We start from the raw sequence: 18493 nt of genomic DNA on the forward strand, positions 1-18493 counted from the left end.
AGTACAGAAACTAAAAGAAAAAATCCTTTTAAGAGGAGTATCTTTAGCTCTACTGGGTCGACTGATGGGGCAGAATGAACACGATTCTGAAAATGAGCAGCAGGAACGGTCCAGTTCAAGCTGCTCAGACCTGAAAACGATTAACTAACGTTCAGGCTGAGGAACTTTCAGTTATTTCCAAATATAGACCAAGAACCTGTACTTTATAGCCGTAGAATCAACACGTCATCGCTTTATTCCAGAACGCAAAGACTCAAGCAGGAGTGGTGATGCTGTTCCAGAGTCTTAAAGGTCCATCGTCAGTAACGGCCTGCTGTCCTCACAAAGCCCCAGAATTCCCATCAGGTTCATCAGGAGGACGGGTTTACCTACCGTGCAGGGCTGTAGACATCTGCAGATCCATGCGACTCTTCTGCTCTGCCGCGCTGAGCTGTTGCTGCTGTGCCGAGATGTTCCCAGGAACATCTGCAGTTTCTGTCCCAACATCTGGTAACTGGAGCTGCAGGGAGCTCTCTGAAGGGGAGAGAAACATTATTAATCAGATCTGTTCCTAACAGAGCACTTCACTTTCAGACTGCAGGTCTGCTGGTGGTTCCTAGAGTCTCTAAAAGTAGAATGGGAGGCAGATCCTTTAGCTATCAGGCTCCTCTCCTGTAGCGGCCATTTATTATTTATTCATTATCTCAGATCAGTCTCGGTTTGTTGGACTCCTGCTGGCTCCAGGAACCAGATTCACTGCAAACTCCACGTCGGTTTGGAAAGAAAACTAAAAACTAACACGTCTGCTTGATTGGCTGCTTTTACAACCATTTTCATCCCTGGGCTGAGACGCCATCTTTGAAATGAAACTTAAACTAGAAAAATTTGTATTTCCTGCGAAAATGCACTGTGAATGCAGTAAGCTGAATGATTGAGCAAAAGATGCAGAAGTTCATTGAAGAAGAGAAAAAATAGCTGAAAAGTATTGAAGAAGTTGAAAAAGTTGAAGAATTTGAACATGAAAGAACAATAGCTGAATGATTAGAAGAAAAAAAACTGAGGGAATGGCACCAAACATCTCCTAACTCATTCTAAACACTGTATCGTTTAACAAAGCAGAAGTAGAATTTCAAACTTAAATATACTGTAGCCATATGTGGGCCTGCATTTCAAGGAGCATAAGGGGTTTCACCCCCCATTGAAAAGCATTGGATGTTTGACACCTCATAGCTGGGAGATGCTTTATGTGACGTAGGCCAAATTTATTGTGGAGCTTTCTCTTTAAAGGAAGTACAGACTCTGTGAAGCAGACATTTTTACAAGCTTCCTAGAGCTACTTCCGGTTAGCAACATGCTAACCATTAGCCGCTAACATGGTGGTGTTTAGTTTCACTGGGTGATTGTACTCTGTCAGTTTGGTCCAAATCCTGTACTGGGAAGTGCCTCAAAAAGGGGTGCCAATACTTAATGTCACCAAACGTGACCAAAGTTCATTGGTCAGATTGGCCTCCTTTAGCAACTCAGCCTCACCACATCTGGGCCCAGAACTCAATATTTGACCAAAATGGTCAGTAGTGCCATTTCCCACAGGTGGGTGGTGCTGTATTGGCCAATTGGGTCGTCTCTGGGCCTCATGCCAGGTCCTGTTGGAGTCCAAGGCCCAATAGGAAAGCATGTGAAATCCAAAATGGGGCAGAAAAGTGACACATGGCTGATAGTCACTTGAAAATTTTAAAATGTTAAGAGGAAGTGACTGTGCGAATTTCAGAGTCCTACATTAATCACAGCCACTGCAGTGGGTGTCGAAAGTTGCCATTCTATCCCAATGGAGCCTCTCCCTCTGGCAAGCAGAGTTCCGTCGTCATGGAAACTCACTCACGCCTGCAGCGGGCCATTCTACTCAAGTGCAGACACTTTGCGTCAGACTCTGCCTCATTGAAATAGAATGGAGAACTTTGCCTCGCACAACGCTCCATATCTCCTGATCCGTAAATGGTAGAGACGTAATTTCTTCTGCGTTTATTTCTTTACGGATAGGGGAAGAAGACTTGCTATTTTTTTTTTGCTGGAAATATTTTAATAAAAGGCGTAAAAAAATTATGATATAAAGGGGATTTTTAAGAAATTTAAAAAATCCTCTAAAAACGGTCCCGAACAAAATCGCTCTAGCTGAAAAAGTATAAGAGATATCAAAATAATTCTTTCACTGAGTATCAGCAGGCTTTTGAGGACTATGGTGCTCATTTTTATGTTTGTACAAAAATCGGTGTAGGCACAGCTACGATGTAAAAAAGTGGATCATGTGGAAAAATGCAGCTCTAAAGCATTTTCAGGATTTTGCACATTCGCTACTCCCGAACAAATTGTTCCTGCAGCAAAACCGTAACAGTTATCCAAAAAATTCCTCTTTGTGAGTGCCAGAAGGGTTGGGAAATTCATGTGTGAAAGTCTCATGCCTGTACATCAAACGGTTTAGGAGTAGCGACGATGCGAAAACGTGTGATGTTTTGGATTTTCAGATGTCATTTTTCAAAACCGCTCCATAGGAAATTAATGGGGGAGGTTTCGGGTTTGTGTCAGTCTGAGGTGATTTGCGGAAAATCTATAAATGCTACACCAATGAGGGTTACATTTCCTGAATCCAGACAAAGATTCCTACGTTTTGATGTATAATTTATGTGGATAGGTTGACAATTGAGCGAGTGAGAAGAAGTTGTTCGGAGAAGAAGAATTCGTTTAATTTCTAGAGTGTGCACTCTACCAACTGCCACTTGACGACCATAGCAACGCATGTTATTTGCTGAATTTCTTGAAAAGCCAAAATTATTTTAAGGAGGTACTATATGAAAATGGTAAAAGATATGAAAAAGCTGAAATATACCATAATAGCTGAAAGATATCACTACATTTTAAAAGTTGAATGGCGTTTCTAGCTGAAAGTAGGCTGAAGCAGTAAGCTGTCAAAAAGCAGCTGAAATGAGCGGAATTTTTGTGAATTACATTCATTTCCCATGGGAGAGAAAAAAAGATGAAAATTTGCAGAAAAAGCTGAATATTTTAAAAAGTTGAAAAGTTAAAAGTACAAAAAGATATAGCCAACGATTCCAGAAGAAGCTGAATAGTTTAAAAGTTGAATGGTTGAAATCGGACAAAAACTGTAGGAGGAGAAGCGGATCAAACTTTAAACAGTAAAAACACGAAACAGGATCTCAAGAACTGTGAATGCAGTAGGCATTCACAGTTAAGCAAATCCAACCATAAACTGGTCATGTTCTGTCATTGATTGTATTTAACTTCAGGTTTCCTACTTTAGACTGAAATCCTTAACAGTTTACTTTAGGAAACATGGCCGTTAGCAACCAACAAACTTCAGCATTTTAGCCAATTAAAGCATAAAAACGCTTTAGTTTAGTCGCCTTTGACGGCTCAGATTCTTCAGCAGATTAGTCGGTAGTTTAGCTGTGAGCGAGGCGAGCTGCACCACCAGCTTCTTTCACAGATTAGCCGACCTTTGTTCTTTTTTCCCCTTTTCTGCTGACCTTTATGTTACTTTTACAGATCACTTTGACACGTCTGCGTTGCTTTATCAAGTTTCTGCTGGTATATTGTTTACATCTCAACAGCAACCCTTCAGCTAAACGCTGCACCTCTGCAGAAGATCAGATCATTCAACAGGTGTTTGCATCGACTTCAGCATGTAAAGCTTTTTAAGTAGATCAGCTGACAGCTTTGCTTTTTAAACACATTTATACTCATTTATTTAGCAGTTTTCAGTATTTACACAGGAAATTCTATTTATTATGTTTGGACCTAAAGAGGAACGAACTACAAACGAGTGATCAGGCCTGAAATCTGGGTGTAGTGATGGACTCAGACCAGAACCTTCAAGATCACAAAGAACGTCACAAAGTCAGCGTTCTAGAACCTGGAGAACGTTTCCAGGATTAAAGGACTGATGTCCCAACGGCATCTAGAGAAACTCATCTATGAGTTTATCTTGGACTGCTGATCGTGTTCTCACTAAAACCAGGAAGATGGAGAACATGGACCCGGTTCTGAAGTCCTCACTAAGTCTAAGAACGTAGAGAACACGGACCCGGTTCTGAAGTCCTCACTGAGACTAAGAACGTAGAGAACATGGACCCGGTTCTGAAGTCCTCACTAAATTAAGAACATTGAGAACATGGACCCAGTTCTGAAGTCCTTCCACTAAGACTAAGAACGTAGAGAACATGGACCCGGTTCTGAAGTCCTCACTAAGACTAAGAACGTAGAGAACATGGACCCGGTTCTGAAGTCCTCACTAAGACTAAGAACGTAGAGAACATGGACCCGGTTCTGAAGTCCTCACTAAATTAAGAACATAGAGAACATGGACCCAGTTCTGAAGTCCTTCCACTAAGACTAAGAACGTAGAGAACATGGACCCGGTTCTGAAGTCCTTCCATGGCTCCCTGGATCTCAGAGAATAGACTTTAAAATCCTTCTGTTAGTCTATAAATCCCTGAATTAGCACCTAAATACATCACAGACTTGTTATCAGGGCATCAACCCTCCAGACCACTCAGGTCTTTTGGCTCCAGCCTGCTCTGCAGAACCAGAACCAGAACCAGAACAAGAACCAGACGTGGAGAAGCAGCATTTAGTTCCTATGCTCCACTGATCTGGAACAAACTCCCAGAAAACTGGAAAAGTGCTGAAAGCCTGAGTTCCTTTAAATCCAGACTGAAAACCTGCTTAGATTTGCTTTCAGCCATAATAACAGGAACACTGACCAACATATTTAATGTTTGTTACTGGTCTAACAACCAGTGACTGTTTCGTTGTGTTTCTGATATTTTTATGTTTTCATGATGTAAAGCACTTTGAACCGCCTTGCTGATGAAATGTGCTACAAATAACCCAGACTTGACTTGAATTTATCCTTTATTTACACTAATGACTCATTGACTGCCGTCTGCGGTTCTGAAGCAGAGAAACATTGAAGCACGCAGGACGACCCTTGAGGACAGAAACTGGACATCGCTGCTCTAGATCAGGGCGTTTCTGGGTGAATCGGTTTGAAACTGAAAACTGGATTGTGCTACTGCAATAAAATTAGAACTCTTGTTAAAGCTTTAAACACAACTTTACCCGGGGAAACATGACTGGGACAACAGTTTGGTGCGTTTGAGTAGATTTTATTTGAAAATAGGCACTTACTAAAAAACAATTATTTATTTTAACATTACAGCTAGTTTTAGCTGAAGTCTTTATGTCCAGCACTGTTAAATCTACTGAGCTTACTTTAAAGTAGCTGCGCTCATTCGGCGCTCCACAAAAGGCCAGAAACTGAAGGAACAAGCTGGCACACATCAGACAGCCGGTCAGCATGAATGCTCGTTACGCAACACGCAGGGAGCCATGAATCAGCGTCAATGGAAGGTGTTAGTCCACAATAAAATAAATAAAATTAAGTAGGAGGAGCCACTGATTGGAGCTCGTTGTCGGTTCCTGTCCAAAGTGTCTGTCTGGTCCAGTCTGGATCAGACAATCAGACAATCATTTACACTTTTATTCTCAGGAATATCAAACAATTCTGTAAATGAAGCCTTAAGATCACTGCACAGAAATGACCTCTTTACATTAGATTCATGAATGAGGGACTGATCCATATCATTCACTGAGGGACTGATATCCTCGGACTCTGATACGAACACGTGTGTCATGTTATTTGTCTGCCTCAAAGGTAACATCATCATGGTAAAACATGGTGACGACAAGAGTCTTGATTCTTGGTTTTGAAAACAAGAATCCTTTTTCTTCCACTTCCCAGCTGTAAACAACTTTTTATTGGTCGATAACCTAAAATCCCAATGAAGCAGTCCAAGTCTAAAGAATATAAATATTACTTCAAGTCACTGTAAATGAAGCTCACGTGTTTTAGCTCAATGTTTAGCATAAATATGTAAAAGCTAAGTGGGGTTATGGTTAGATTCTGTAATAACTGTATTAACTAAAACCTGGCTTTAAGTGCGTCGTCACATTTCTGCTCCCACTTATTAATCTTATAAGAAGAATGTTTGTGTGTTCCTGTAGGACATTTATGAGGCTGATATACTGATAGGAAAGACTCCTGTCAGCTTGTTCTGACAGACGAAATATATTTAGAGCTTCATCAGGATTGTTTTGCAGCCTTTTGCTCCTTAAGTAACATTTTGGTTTTGTGTGTGTGTGTTTTCAGTTGTCTGCCCTTGAAACTATGCTTTAACTGCCTGGCATGACTCTGAGCCAATCATCACTGGAACCACATGTCGCTGAAGCCCTCCCAGGGGGAGGAATGCGTTTGGATATTGAAAGCAAGAGTAGGAACAAGCTCCTCACCTCTGCTGGAGTCTGAGTGCAGCTGCAGGATGTTCTCCGCGCTCCCGTACTTCATCACCGAGTTGATGGAGGACAGCGTGCTGACCAGCTGGCTGTTGATGGACCCGAACTGGGACTGTGGCTGGCCAAAAGCGTCCGCCAGCTCGCTGTAGTTCTCCGCCAGCAGCATCTGCTGCTCCTGCAGCAGCTTCTGCACCCGCTCTATGTAGTGGTCCAGTCCGACGCCACCTTGTGGCTGCGGCGCCTCCGTCTTCGCCTCCGGGCTCGCGGCGCACTCGGCAGGCTGAGAAGGACCGCATGCGATGTTTCTGGTTTTTAAGCCGATTAAGAAATTGTCGTGGATGCTGAGTGGGCCCACCCCGCACTCTTTGGTTTTAGACGGGTTTGGTTTGCTGGCCAACGACCCGACTTCACTGGAGGTTCCAACAGCCACTGAACGCATCTTTGCCGTCAGAACATCTTTGACCAGTCCCTCCCCGGCAGCGACGGTCCTCGTCTCGGTGGCCGCCGTGTTGGTGTGCTTATGGCAGGTGGTCAGCGCCGTGTCGGTGAACGAGTCCGTGACCGCGGCGGTCTCTGTGTTTGTGGACCGGTTCTCGTACTCCGCGTCAGTACCGGTCTGCTGAGAGGCAGAGTCCGGAGCGGCCATCACCGCCGAGTCCGCCTTGCCCACAACATCCGGGTCGGTTCCTCGCGACACCAGCGTCTTCACGGGAGCGACGACGACGTCCACCGAGCAATCTCCGCAGCCGATTGACCTGCACTGCCTGTTTGGTTCCGTCGTGGTTCTGCTGAGGTCCAGTGTGTCCACCAGCTCCTCGGTGTTTACTCCCGTTTCACAGACACTCAGCTCCACCCCCACCCGCTGGTGGCACGTCTCTACCCGTCTCCCCACACACCGGTCACTCACCTCCACCCGTCGACGCACCACCCACTGGTCCATGGGGAGGTCCGGTCCCACGGCGGCGCTCTGCATGCTGGGCTGACAGGACACCCCCACCGTGTGGGTCTGTGGAGTTTTATCTGTGCTCGCATGGCTGGAGTCCAGACGCTCGCCCACTCCCTGGCTGCGCGTCTGGACCTTGGCTTCCACCGATGCGTTGTACATCTCCGGCCTCACCATCAGCCCTTTGTCCGCCTTCTTCTTGTTTGACCCGCCGGCTGCTTGGAGCTCCAGTTTTAGCTTCCCCATCTCCATGTCATGAGTCGTCTCTTTGAGCTGCACCTCCAGGCGGTAGATCTTCTCCTTCAGGGCTTCGATGGTTTGCTGCTGGAGCTCTATCTCTCTGTCGGCGTCACTGGTCACGCCCAGCATGGCCTCCGTCACGACCACTCCAGCGCTCCGCATCTCCAGCCGCTCCGTCACCATCCCCGCGTCCCGCAGACAACGGTCTTTTCTGCTCAGAGAGACAGAATGGCTGTTCATGTTTTCATCCGTAACGACGCCGATAGACTTCTGTGGAGCCGGGCTTTCAGCGACGTTGTTCTCCTTGGTCGTCTTCTCCAGAGCTTGGACCTCGGCGGCCAGACGCCTGAACTCGTCCAGCCGCTGGCTGCTCTGCTCCTGGACCTCCGGCTCTACGATGCGCAGCTCGGTTTCCTTTTGGACGGACCCGGAGCTCTCCATTTGGTCGGCGCTGCCCACGCTGTAGGAACGCTTGCGGAAGCAGCTGAGACCTTGGTTTTTAGTCTGAGCGGCGAGTTGTCTCTTCTCCTCCTGCAGAACGGCGATCTTCACCTGCAGGATAGGAATGGTTTTCACCTGCTCCTCCAGCTCCTTCAGCCTCCTGAGGGCCACGACCATCTGCTCTCTGATCTGCTGCAGGTGCAGAGGGCTGACGTTGGTCACCGGCGTGGCCACGCCTGAGCTCATGGGACTGTGGCGGATGGAGCTGCCTCTGGACTGGCAGTAATACGGGTTATACTCTCCGTTGGACAGGCCGTTGACGGGCAGAGGCGGCTGGGTGCTGGGGGCGACTGAACTGGAGTAAGACGACAGAGAGCTGCTGGAGCCCATGCCACCAAAGCTGGCGAGGCGTCGGCGAGGAGCCAGGGACTCGCTGTGGGCTTGGACGAGCAGACGCTCTTGTTCGAGGCGGCGGCGGGTCTCCATCAGCGTTTTCTCCACGTGGGGGTTGTGGCGAGGAGCAAACCTGGGGGAGGGCGGAGGAAGGAGCAGCTTCTGCTCCGCTGAGGCCGAGCAGGACTGACCCAGAGGGACTTCAGCGGCCGTCCTGGGGAGGGTGGGCGTCAACGGAGCGGCGTCCTGGTGCCGCGAGGGGAAAAACACGGGGGACTGTTTGCCGTCGCTGTTGGAGGAGGACAGCGAGTCCGTGGAGGTCCATTCAGGCCGAGCGCCGACGCCGGCAGTGCTGCCCCGAGGCGTCGCCAGAGGCCTGGCCCCTTTGGGTTTCCTCTGGATGCTCAGCTTCTTAATGGTGTTGCCCCTCTCGATGTCGTCGACATATTTGAGGAAATCCAGGTCTAACTGGTAACCGTAAGGAGTTTCCACGTAGTAGGAGTCCTTCTCATCGCCACTGCTCGGGCATGTTGCTGTTTTTTCTGGAAGAGACGACACAGGGACAGATTTCAGTTTTCTTCAACACTAAAACAACAACAACAACGTTTTATCAGTAGATTCTGTTTAAGTCCCGCTTTCCCGTTTCACCATTTTGTAGTTTAGTACAAAACGTCCTGCATTGCCTTAAAAAGTCCGGTACAACCAGACTTCCTTCACATTTTGTGCTCACTTTGACATCTAACAAGTATTTTTTTCATTTTACTGCTGAAAGTCTACTTTAAGAAGATAAGGTAAGAATTTTCCAGTAAATAACAGCAGGGGTGGCGTGTCAGGGTTAATTTGGTTTGATGAGAGGTCCTAATTGGTCATACCTTATAAATGTCAACCAGCAGAAATGGCATTAGAACAAAAATAAATGTATATTGGCTCCAATACAAAGTTTACCCAAAAATGTCAAGTTAAACTATGTGGGATTTGAGCACTGTTATGATCATTCATCTTGATTGTCAATGGAAATATTGAATAAAACCTGATACACAATAGTTTAAGTTCATGTTATGAAATGAAAGAATGAAACGGCAGAGTTTTTAAATCTTTAAAATGTTCTAAAGTTCCTCTAGAAAACCCTGACATAGGCAGAGAGCTGATTAAGTTAAAAGATTAATCAACAAAATCTGACAGCAAGTAGAAACACGCCATCCATCTCTGCTGGGATTGATCATTTTGGCAGTCAGATTAAAAACTGTTACTGACAGAAAAACTCAGAGAACACAGATAATACGCTTGCTTACAAAACACACAATAATGGCCCAGAGTGTCAACATTTTCTGGTTCAAAATCCACCCTACTGTCAACATTTCAGCTTTTCCAGCCAAGATGACCCTGCTGAGCACACATTGAAGACTAAACTAAGAACGAGCCTCAGATCAATCAGAACTGTCCGTATCAAAGTCCAAACTCCAACGTAGCCCAGCTGAAAACGCTCTGCCACATCCCAGCCAGCCAGCGCAGACTAAATGCAGCGTCTTGTTCTTGGTATGCCTGGAACTCCCTCCAACTAAAGAAAACACGGCTGGAAATAAACAGCGCTGCTCTTCCTGCCGGTACGCCCAGCTCCGGCAACTTCTCCCGTCTACCCTCTCCATTCAGCTAAAAGCAGAGGCAGGTTTAATCCTGCTGCTCGCTCACCTCTCTATTCTTCAGGGTTAATCAGCAGACAGAGCTCAGACCAGCTTCTCTCCTCCGTTCACGCTCTCAATCCTTCCTCCACAAGGGAAGGAAAGAAAAGTCCGTGCAGCGTTGCTCTGCAGCACTATTGGACAGCCGCCTCGGCCAATCAGGCGAGCCTCTGAGCTGGGTGCTTCCTTTCCCAAATAAGAGTGCAGTTCTTCAGAGCAGGGGGGGGGGGGGGGTCTCCACAATAACAGTCTGTTCTCTACACAAACAGCTCAGCTAATGTACATGTCAAACTTTATACTCCGGTTAATGCTCTTATTTACTGCTCAGCGCTCTTTCTCTAAACACCATCAGTCCAATTCAGGTTCAGCTTTAGAACAAAAACCTTTTGATTCCGATCACATTGTTGGCTTTTTTCTTTTTTAGGAGTTTTAACAAAGCTGCAGTTTAATGAACATGTTTAAGTGTTTGGTTTCTTAATGTAGGACAGAGCACAAAAAAAGTCCAAAAGACATTTCTCTCTCTTTATGCATTTACTTCTGGCCGATTTTAAAGTAGGAATGCTAACTTTTTTTGGAATAACTACATTTGGATATAAAGTATAAACGGGTCTGATTACACGCAATATAAACCAGATCTATGAGGAACTCGGGTACCGACTGTCAGGCTGTGCTGCAGGGCCATAGGTTCTGTGGCATTTGAACCAACTTATTTTTTAAACTCTAAAAGCCTTTAACTTGTCAAAGGACAAAAACTGCTTTTATTTGGCCTTCTGGACCAAACAAAGCCCAGTTCCACCTGAATATAAAGTTGTTAAAACACAATAAGGCAGTAAAATGTATTGATTAACATAAACGGCAGGTTTTATACTAAAGACACAGAGGGATTAATTAGGCAGCTTCTAAAAGCTTTTTGTTGTACAGGTGCTTAAATGCAGTCAATAAAAATGTAGATGTAGGTGTTTGTAAATGTAAGTTAAACCTAAATAAATTCAGACACCTACGCTTATGTTTTTACTGACAGTTACCGTACCCCATATTGCCATACTTTTTGTATTTTACTCGTAAATACATTCCTTACACTTTTTAAAAAATGCGCTGCTTCATGTTGGTTTATCACACAGGATCCCATATTTACGTTTATGGTTCTAACGCGTCTTCTCTAACATAGAAAGTACTCCTGGGTCAATGTGAGCTTCTGTGCTTTCTGTGTCTCTGCTCTGTCTTCTCTAACATAGAAAGTACTCCTAGGTCAATGTGAGCTTCTGTTCTTTCTGTGTCTCTGCTCTGTCTTCTCTAACATAGAAAGTACTCCTGGGTCAATGTGAGCTTCTGTGCTTTCTGTGTCTCTGCTCTGTCTTCTCTAACATAGAAAGTACTCCTGGGTCAATGTGAGCTTCTGAGCTTTCTGTCTCTCTGCTCTGTCTTCTCTAACATAGAAAGTACTCCTGGGTCAATGTGAGCTTCTGTGCTTTCTGTGTCTCTGCTCTGTCTTCTCTAACATAGAAAGTACTCCTGGGTCAATGTGAGCTTCTGAGCTTTCTGTGTCTCTGCTCTGTCTTCTCTACCATAGAAAGTACTCCTGGGTCAATGTGAGCTTCTGTGCTTTCTGTGTCTCTGCTCTGTCTTCTCTAACATAGAAAGTACTCCTGGGTCAATGTGAGCTTCTGAGCTTTCTGTGTCTCTGCTCTGTCTTCTCTATCATAGAAAGTACTCCTGGGTCAATGTGAGCTTCTGAGCTTTCTGTGTCTCTGCTCTGTCTTCTCTAAGCCCCAGTGGGTGGAGGCAGATGAGCGTTCACACTGAGCCTGGTTCTGGTTCTGCTGGAGGTTCTCCTCCCTGTTAAAGGGGAGTTTTCCTCTCCACTGTCGCTTCATGCATGCTCAGTATGAGGGATTGCTGCAAAGCCATCAACAATGCAGACGACTGTCCACTGTGGCTCTACGCTCTTTCAGGAGGAGTGAATGCTGCTTGGAGAGACTTGATGCAACCTGCTGGGTTTCCTTAGAGAGGAAACTTTCTCACCAACCTGGAGGATCTGATGGAAGCTGACTTTGGAAAGAGCCTTGATGATGATATGATTCATGAATTGGCGCTATATAAATAAAAGTTGACTAGATTTTAATTAAAATATGGAAAAGATAAGGTGTTAAAATGCTTTTACAAGGGGTTTTGCTATTAACTACATTTTAGTCTTTGCTCATTCATTTGCTTTTGGTCATTCGACATAAATATAATAAAATGAACGTATAAGTTATTTAGAAAGGGACGTTTCACACCGACCGTGCATCGGTTTGTACCCGCCCTCCAGACAATTAATATCCACTTTAACAACCAATTATTTAAGGTAACTTTCTGTATTGTGTTGCAAGATTTATATTAGATATCTTGTTAATGATGCATTTCTCTCATCAGAAGGACGTTCAGTTATTTCGCTTTAATAAGGAGTAATCTGTCAAATTTCACGGGTCAACCGGCTCAACCTGAGATCCGACTAAAACACATGAAATGGGACACAGTATAAAACCTTCGGGGAACAATCTGCCATTAAATCGAATTATACATGAGATTTGAACATAATGATTTATGTCTAGAATTCAGCAAAGATAAACAATGATGAAGTAAATGTGTGAGTAGCCATTGGCTTCAGATGAAATGGCAACAAGTGGGTCTGAAACGGCAAAAATGAGTGATGGTGCAAACAGATCTGGACCTCTGGATTCAAAGTATATTTTATTTAACTATAGATCGTTTTCTGGATAACACAAATAACATCAAGGCAGTGAAGAAAATTGTGTCTTTACCAAGGCTGTTAAATGTAACACCATAACCTGGTTTCAGCCTGGAAACATAAACTTATAGTCGATAAGATTATTTAAACTCCATCTACTGTTTAAATATTTGCATTATAGTGTCTTTATACCATCTATTTTTCCCCATTTTCTATATTCACTATTGAGACAAAGCTCTTGCTGTGTATTCTGCTGCTTGGGCCTTTATAAACAGAAACCATGTGGTGTTTGTTTTGCTGTATAAATGATGCCCTGTGAGTTTGCAGAGCTCCACACAGAGTCGCCTGCGCTGGAGGACTCCCCTGGTTCCACAGCCACGGACAGACCGGGGTGGTGGGGGGGGGGGGGGTACCAGCTACGTGGTACCAAGAGAAGCCTGGAACAGCTGAGCGATGACCTCATCACCAGGGGACAATGCAGGCGATGAGCCTCTGCAGGACTCTGCAGGACTCTGCAGGACTCCAGACAGCTGCTCTGTTGTCTGGCTGCCAGAAACGGAGCGCAGCAACAAAACTTTCTCACTGTTGCTCATCTCCCACTGGAAGAGCTTCGTTTTTAAAAGCAAAACTAACTTTGCGTGATCCAAACGAAACGCAAGATATTTCCAGTATTACCTGGTTTTCTGCCTAAAACCAGACTGTTTGCTCAGGACTTCCTGAAACTGCTCCCAGTAAACTTCTCCCTAACCGAGCTCCACCAGCATGACTAAACACTGCAAGTATGTAAGCAACTCAAAAACAAAGCTCCCACCTAAATCTAGCATCAACTTCACAAACCTCTACAGCACATAGATTTCCTATAACATTCATTTTTCCTCTGCGTGTCAATAAATCATCTTCATTCCACACTTACATAAAAAAGTCAAGAAAAAGTAATTCCCTCTACACAATGTTTTGTTGTTGGGAACATTTGAGTCCAAATAAGCTTTTTTGCTCATTTGCATTCGGCATGAAAAATGAGAGAAAACACACATTTACTCCACATTTGTGTTGATCAAAGTTTGGATAAGTTTTTCCCTTTTGGGTCAGTTGGAGGAAATTTACCAACTGGGTTCTTTAAAGGTTGCATAAAGTAAGAAGGTCAGAGTGTTGGAGCAGAGCTGCCAGCCCTGATCTGCCATCGACTACTCTCCGTCTCTTCGGTCCTAAATTATTCTCGGTTGTGAGCTGCAGGATTAAAATTGCTGTTTGTCAGATGATCGGCAGCCCAGAACCTGACAGAAAGCACATGCTAACTGCTCTCAGTTGCTTCATAGCTCGTTTCTTTCCACTTTGTCGCCAGGCCGGCCCACACAGTGACTGCTCTAACGCACATATTTATCACTTCTACATTTCCCAACATGTGCTGAACATCAAATCCCCACAAAACATCCAGGCTTATTCCGGGATGTGGCAGCAAGAAGCATTTTTAAATAGCAGCCGTTGTTTAAAAAGCTGCACTGACTCACAGGTTTCCCCTTTCTTCTGTGACTCGAAGCTCAAACTCCAGGTTGATCTGGAGGTAAATATTCACAAGCAGGCCTTCGTTTATTTTGCTGGGGCCGTGTTTAATGTTTAAGTTTGGAGCTGACAAAGCCTTTAAACATCCATGTCGCCCTCGCACAGAAGAAATCAGGCTCCTGGTCCAAAGCTGTCTGCCCCCCCCCCCCATCATTGCTTCTGTCTGCAGACCCGGGTGCACCCAGATCTCCATTATTAAACTTTGTTCAATTTAATAAATGTTTACTGCAGCTTGTTGCTGAATGCATTTTTATGTTTTATGTATTCATTTCGTTGAATGGTGTATGTCTAATTTAATAATGAGCAGGTAAAAATGTAATAAATCACAAAATTAGGGGGTGTTTACATAAAGAGAGAATTTTTGTGGCCCACATGCACTTTTGAATTGATGATTTTGGCCCAAAGTCACAAACAGTTTGGACAGCGAGGCTCTGGAGGCGTTTAGGCAGCCAGAAACGCACACATTCATACGCCGATCCTCTTCATAGACAAACATGAGCGGAAATCTAAATAAATGTTTAGCTGTAGTGATGAAGTAACTCCACAAACCCAGCAGCACAGAGACCTAAGCAGGGTCGTTCCCTGGATGACATGGAGGTTAAACAGATTTGCTTTATAACTATTTAAGAAAAAAATAAACTAAAAAATAGCTTTAAAAAGGGGGAAATATCCACTCTTTTTAGGTTAAATACGTCTGCTCCTTCACGTACGCAGCTCTCTCCTGAGAGGGAAAGAGCTGCGTACGTGAAGGAGTTATTCTGGCCTCTTACATAAGGCTAAAACTTAACTTTTATATTTAATTAACTTACTAGGTTTATTGTTGCTAGCGCGTACTCCAGGCTGCCTTACATGAATGCACTTCTAGTTTAGACATTACAGTCAGGCAGTCTGTAGACAGCTCAGGGGTCCTCAGGTTGACACAGTGTACCGTAATGCTCCTAATATCCAATGAGTGGAGCGGCTTCATTGCTAACCAAAGTGGTACTTACACATTTTAACAGATTTATGAGCGCATTGTACCACATAATGTCAGTCAGTAAGCACAACAGTGATGATAGATAAGAAGCACCATCGGTTTTGAGAAGATTTAAGGATTTTAAGTGCACCTTATAGTATGAAAAATACATCAGTTATACTCCTTTACATATAGAATTTAAGTTATTTTTTTCTACAGTTTAGGAAAAAATGTGTTAGGGACGTTAAATGTGTTAACGCTGGTCATACCTGTAGTTCAGTAGAATGAATGCTTTACTTCAGTGGGATTCTGATTTTGTCCCCACAGTGTGAGTAAGGCTCACATTGGGCTGGTATTTCCTGCCACTGCCTGAAAGCTTAATTACTGACAAAATAAAGGAGAGTCGCTGTTTGATCAACGACTGTCGCTGCAGAACATCAGCAGGACACACCAGTCCTCATTAAGAATCAGAATATAAGCGTAACATTTTAAATAAAGCACAGGGAATTACTTTAAAGCTGGAAGGAACAGCTGTGGTCTTGTAGGAAGTCGCTGGTCTGAGCCAAAAGCTGCTGCCAAACTCAACAACCTAACGGCGTACGGGACGAGGCAGACTGGAAGGAAATGTTCGGGCTTCCTCTAGAAACAGGCCTTGCAGAAAAACTCAACGTCTCAGACTTTTCTCATACAGACAGACACTGGCTTCATTTCAGAGCAGTTTGTTGTGGCTGGTTAAAAAAGAAAACTAAAAGAAAACAGAGTGACAACGTAAGCTTGTTTGGTTTTACACCAGTTCTGACCCTTTATGTATTTAACAGCTAAACATGCTGACAGGACAAGGCCGTTAAGAGCTTTAAAACAAAAGTATAAAATCTAAGCTAAATACGGTAGTGGAAATATAATAATTGTGTCCATGGTCACATGCCTGCCGCTGGATCCTTAAGTCCAGGCTAAATTCCTTTATCCTCTTGCTTTTTTTCCTCCCAGTGAAACCTTCATAAAATTATAATTTTGTAAATAAATCACTTTTTTTTTGGCTGCCCCCATTCTTCCGTGTCCCTTTGTTGTTTCCCGATTCTTTTAATGGCATCCGTAGGTTTAGATGACAATCGCTCCCGCACAACTAAGCTGTGAGGAGATGACTTTGATCGACACGTTTTATAAATTAATCTGATTGGAGGAAGCATGAAACAGAAAATGCAGAAACCCGTGACCTGACGAGAAACCAAGTAACTCATTAGGAAACGTTCACATTGGAGGGAAACGTGACCCAAATGCTGTCTTTTTCATGGCAGTGAGAACGGCACACTAGGAGACCTGCACAAAGAAATAACCTCAAATAAACACATAATGGAATTGAAATATTGAAAATCAAACGTCAGACACATTTTATGAAGGAACTGATGCTATAATTACTTTTGTTTTGTAATTTGTTTGCCATGTGTACACTTTATTCCTGTAATTTCAACGAGGCCTGCCTCCTAGCATCCTCTGGTTATCGTCACTGAGGTGAACTGCTCAGTATATCTAGATATTGACTTTAGGCCAAATCGCCCGGCCCTGTTAGACAGAATGTCTTTTTAAAGGGGAGAGCTGCTTCGTTAATTCCTGTTCTAACAGGAAACACTGATGAAACAACGCCACCTCATGTCTTAGAAACTGGAACTTTCACTTCAGCCATTTACTTTGCTCTTTGTGAACTAAAGAAGTTGTTCGCTTTAATACACCAGTCTGTTTAAAATGCCAACAATGAGGCGATTAAAGCACACAAAGACTCAGCCACACTTGGAAAACCCCGAGCTTCATGAATGCATCAGCAGCGGTGGATAAAGAGAGCCGCCAGCGGCAGTAAATAAAACGGTTATCTAGTTCAGCCTAAAGCACACGGAGCCCGCCACCCGTTGGCACACATCATTATGACCTGGCAGCACTGAGAAAAGAGAAAAAGGCACAACAGGAAAGTGGCTGAATGCTGCAGTGGGGCAGTTGTTAAGTGGCAGCTGGGTCTTTTACAGCCACAAAAATAAAACTGCTTCAGTGAGTTTAAATGAGCTGCGGGGCGTCGACCTGCCGGAGCGACAGGAGCGCCACATCTCTGGGTTTCCTGGTGGCCGGCTCGGACAACGTCTCCAGGGTCTCGCTAAGACACCATGCAGCAGGACTTTGACAGAAATCCTTTGCAGCGGTTACTAAGAAGATATCCATCTGTTTGAGAATTCACCACTATGTTCAGGTTATTTAAAGAGTGAAATATTACTTCCCAAATGCAGTAAAAAGCCGTTTTAATTCCTTCCTGCAGCAGAGCAACTCCGGCTAAAGACTCTCTGATGCCTTTTAGAAAAGCTGCACACTATGATTTATGATTCTATGTTTACATGCCATCAAATTTCATTCTTCCATTATATGCTAAACATGATTAAATACTTAAGCTTGTGATTCTGTGAAGCTCTTCGGGGGAAACTCTGCTTTATAGAGCATTGTGGAAGAAAACCAAACATCTATTATGTTCTATATTAACAACATATTACCTCACTCTGTGCATATTTTCCAGCTGTGTGTTTGCTAAAATCAAGTGCTCAAATGTTGCTCTTTGATTCAAGTCAGGCTTTTCTACTTTCGATTTCTCGCTAAGTGCATCTCCGTAAAATCAGGTTAAAATTTACTTTGAGCCTGAAAAAGCCATTTAGGTTCGACTTTAAAAAGGTAATCCTCCATTGATCTGCCAGGCTGTGGCTTTTATGATGTGGATCATACGAGCAGCAGCGTTATAGAGCAGGGTGCACTTTGAACGCCTTACAGAAAATATCTAACGTAACTGTTAGTTGCACCATGAACAAATGTTTTATTGGTTTTATGCATGGATCCTGAGAACAACTGCAAACCACCCGTCCCTTATGATTACAGACTGACGTGGCAGTGACGACTGTTTCTATGCATTTTGCAGCTACATCAGGCGAAGACCACCTCGACTCCCTCTGTTCTCACACTTAAAGCTGCTCCAGAACTACAACAGACGTAACATGATTCTTTGGCTGCTCAGAGCTCCAAATAATGAAAAAATAACTGCACGTAAATTTTATTTTTAGAAATTTGGACATTAAGCATCTTTACTGAACCGTCTTAACAAAGAACACATTCTTCCTCCACAGCAGGTGAAGCGCTTGTTTTTTATAATTTAGACAAAGTTAGCAGCGTAAAAGCATTTCAGC

General features: G+C 44.1%; 1 protein-coding gene across 5 annotated transcripts in view; it reads right to left on the reverse strand.

The window, feature by feature from the left end:
- Window positions 1-18493, reverse strand: part of kank1a (KN motif and ankyrin repeat domains 1a) — a 63700-nt gene that overhangs the window by 8610 nt on the left and 36597 nt on the right. For all 5 annotated transcript variants that reach the window (XM_021307197.2, XM_036144386.1, XM_021307201.2 and 2 more), the window contains 2 exons: window positions 6343-8904; window positions 373-513 (listed from right to left, as the gene is read on the reverse strand). In XM_021307197.2, the coding sequence (XP_021162872.2) occupies window positions 373-513; window positions 6343-8904 (2703 nt within the window). The remainder of the gene's footprint in view (window positions 1-372; window positions 514-6342; window positions 8905-18493) is intronic.

This window comes from Fundulus heteroclitus, chromosome 12 (genome assembly GCF_011125445.2).
Source record: "Fundulus heteroclitus isolate FHET01 chromosome 12, MU-UCD_Fhet_4.1, whole genome shotgun sequence".
Lineage (NCBI taxonomy): Eukaryota > Metazoa > Chordata > Actinopteri > Cyprinodontiformes > Fundulidae > Fundulus > Fundulus heteroclitus.